This window comes from Bufo gargarizans, chromosome 4 (genome assembly GCF_014858855.1).
Source record: "Bufo gargarizans isolate SCDJY-AF-19 chromosome 4, ASM1485885v1, whole genome shotgun sequence".
Classification (NCBI taxonomy): Eukaryota; Metazoa; Chordata; class Amphibia; order Anura; family Bufonidae; genus Bufo; species Bufo gargarizans.
The window spans coordinates 537,782,963-537,786,325 of NC_058083.1; the positions used below are offsets into that span (position 1 = coordinate 537,782,963).

Sequence of the window (3,363 nt, forward strand, 5' to 3'; positions counted from 1 at the left end):
CAGGATGTAACTCAGGATCAGTACAGGATAAGTAATGTATGTACACAGTGACTGCACCAGGCAGAATAGTGAGTGCAGCTCTGCAGTATAATACAGGATGTAACTCAGGATCAGTACAGGATAAGTAATGTATGTGCACAGTGACCGCGCCAGCAGAATAGTGAGTGCAGCTCTGGAGTATAATACAGGATGTAACTCAGGATCAGTACAGGATAAGTAATGTATGTGCACAGTGACCGCGCCAGCAGAATAGTGAGTGCAGCTCTGGAGTATAATACAGGATGTAACTCAGGATCAGTACAGGATAAGTAATGTATGTGCACAGTGACCGCGCCAGCAGAATAGTGAGTGCAGCTCTGGAGTATAATACAGGATGTGACTCAGGATCAGTACAGGATAAGTAATGTATGTGCACAGTGACCGCGCCAGCAGAATAGTGAGTGCAGCTCTGGAGTATAATACAGGATGTGACTCAGGATCAGTAATGTATGTACACAGTGACTGCACCAGCAGAATAGTGAGTGCAGCTCTGGAGTATAATACAGGATGTAACTCAGGATCAGTACAGGATAAGTAATGTATGTACACAGTGACTGCACCAGCAGAATAGTGAGTGCAGCTCTGGAGTATAATACAGGATGTAACTCAGGATCAGTACAGGATAAGTAATGTATGTGCACAGTGACCGCGCCAGCAGAATAGTGAGTGCAGCTCTGGAGTATAATACAGGATGTGACTCAGGATCAGTAATGTATGTACACAGTGACTGCACCAGCAGAATAGTGAGTGCAGCTCTGGAGTATACTACAGGATGTGACTCAGGATCAGTACAGGATAAGTAATGTATGTGCACAGTGACTGCACCAGCAGAATAGTGAGTGCAGCTCTGGAGTATAATACAGGATAAGTAATGTATGTACACAGTGACTGCAGCAGCAGAATAGTGAGTGCAGCTCTGGAGCATAATACAGGATGTGACTCAGGATCAGTACAGGATAAGTAATGTATGTACACAGTGACTGCACCAGCAGAATAGTGAGTGCAGCTCTGGAGTATAATACAGGATGTAACTCAGGATCAGTACAGGATAAGTAATGTATGTACACAGTGACTGCACCAGCAGAATAGTGAGTGCAGCTCTGGAGTATAATACAGGATGTAACTCAGGATCAGTACAGGATAAGTAATGTATGTGCACAGTGACTGCAGCAGCAGAATAGTGAGTGCAGCTCTGGAGTATACTACAGGATGTGACTCAGGATCAGGGTAAGCCGTGTACAGATAGGACACACAGATGCAGGTAGTGTAGTGAAGTTTTTATTCCAGTGAGTGCGTGGCACTGGGAGCCTCTTATCCGTGGGAGGAGAGCAGGGGGCGGCTGATGTTGCTGTTTGTGGTCATGGCGGATAGTTCCCACCTGTGGAGCAGAGGACGATGTGGTTATTGAAGACGAATACATGAAGGGACACCCTCCCCAGGACAGGACACGCGTGTGCTCACACCTCAGGTCATGGGGCAGGCAGGTCTGGTCCAGACTATGCTGTAATACCGCCAGCTTACACAGCGTCTTCAAACTGGGACCTGAAAAGAGAAGCAACAATGCGTAAACTCCCACGCCCGATGATGTCATCAGAGAGCAGCCAAGTCCAGCTCCCATCTCATGACATGCTTGCTGATGGTCTCCACCACTCATGGCAGACTGGAGGCTTAAGGCTACTTTCGCAGAGAATTCGGGCAGGCAGGTCCGTCGCCGGATCCGGCAAAACGTATGAAAACTGATGGCATTTGTAAGACTGATCGGGATGCTGATCCGCCTCTCCGGTGTCATCCGGCAAAACGGATCGAACATTTTTTCGGTCTGCGCATGCGCAGACTGGAAGGACGGGTCCGGCACTAATACATTCCTATGAAAAAAATGCCGGATCCGGCGTTCAGGCGAGTGTTCAGTCTTTGGCCGGAGATAAAACCGTAGCGCGATGCGGTATCATCTCCGTCCTGATCAGTCAAAAGGTCTGAACTGAAGACGTCCTGAGCGGATCGCTCTCCAGTCAGAATCCATGGGGATATGGCTGATCCGCCAGTGCCGGACAAGAAGAACGCCAGCGTGAACCAAGATCCCATCCGTTCTCCACCCACAGACAGCCAGACGTGGGGTCCACTGTGGCCCCTCACCGCACTTACTGAAGTCCAGGATGTAGAGATCCGAGTGATCCATCAAGTAGAACTCGTCCAGGAGATACTGGTCCTGAGATGGGCTGCAGCAGAAGAACATCCGTCAGTGCTCCCTCCGATTACAGCCCCCCCCCGAATATAGGCCAAGGCCCCTCCCACATGGCTCCACCCACATGGCTCCACCCACATGTTCCCTCTTTACCTGGTGCCTCCAAAGAGCAAGATTTTGTCCCCCACGATGCAGCAGCACTGCCGCCGGCGGGCACAGGGGCCTTTTCCTTGGACCTCCACGCGCTGCCAACGGCCGGTCTCTAAGAAAACAGAAACCTGAAAGTTGGAGGCACGAGGCACCAGCAGGAGACACACAGCCAGAGCTCCACCACCTACCTGGCGTGTACCTCCACAGGTCCTGAAAGTGACGGTTCAGCCGCGCGTTGTAACCACCGAACACATACAGCTCCCCCCGATACGCAACTGCAAGAAGACCACGTTACAGAGTGCACCCCTCCCCCGATACCTACTGCAAGACCACGTTAGAGTGCACCCCTCCCCGAGGTGTGGACACAGGGGCCCAACCTATGGTGGAGGCGAACCCTGCTGCTCAGTACAGCAGCTCCTCCCCTCTATACACGCCATCCACCCACACTGGCTCCTCCCCTCTATACACGCCATCCACCCACACTGGCTCCCGCCCCCCTCTATACACGCCATCCACCCACACTGGCTCCTCCCCCCTCCTATACACGCCATCCACCCACACTGGCTCCTCCCCCCTCTATAACGCCATCCACCCACACTGGCTCCTCCCCCCTCTATACACGCCATCCACCCACACTGGCTCCTCCCCCCTCTATACACGCCATCCACCCACACTGGCTCCTCCCCTCTATACACGCCATCCACCCACACTGGCTCCTCCCCTCTATACACGCCATTCCACCCACACTGGCTCCTCCCTCTATACACGCCACCTCCCCTCTATACAGCAATCCACCTCACACTGGCTCCTCCCCTCTATACACGCCATCCACCCACACTGGCTCCTCCCCTCTATAAGCATCCACCAAACTGCTACCTCCTTATACACGCCATCCACCCACACTGGCTCCTCCCCTCTACACACGCCCATCCACCCACACTGGCTCCCCCCCCTCTACAACGCCATCCCACTCGCACTGGCTCTCCCCCCTC

General features: G+C 52.8%; 1 protein-coding gene across 1 annotated transcript; it reads right to left on the reverse strand.

The window, feature by feature from the left end:
* Nucleotides 1-1,301: 1,301 nt before the first annotated feature.
* KLHDC3 (kelch domain containing 3) lies at nt 1,302-3,107 on the reverse strand. Its single transcript, XM_044291336.1, has 6 exons — nt 3,101-3,107; nt 2,560-2,646; nt 2,375-2,483; nt 2,182-2,255; nt 1,503-1,581; nt 1,302-1,417 (listed from the first exon to the last, which is right to left on the reverse strand). Exons 1-6 carry the CDS (start codon nt 3,105-3,107, stop codon nt 1,351-1,353), a joined length of 423 nt encoding a protein of 140 aa, XP_044147271.1. The 3' UTR covers nt 1,302-1,350.
* Between the last annotated feature and the right edge of the window lie 256 nt (nt 3,108-3,363).

Coding starts and splice junctions, on each gene's coding strand:
- KLHDC3 (XM_044291336.1), bottom strand. Junction 2,256..2,374: donor TTGCTCTTTGGAGGCACCAG/GTAAAGAGGGAA, acceptor CTTCTGCTGCAG/CCCATCTCAGGACCAGTATC. Junction 1,582..2,181: donor TCTCTACATCCTGGACTTCA/GTAAGTGCGGTG, acceptor TTCTCTTTTCAG/GTCCCAGTTTGAAGACGCTG.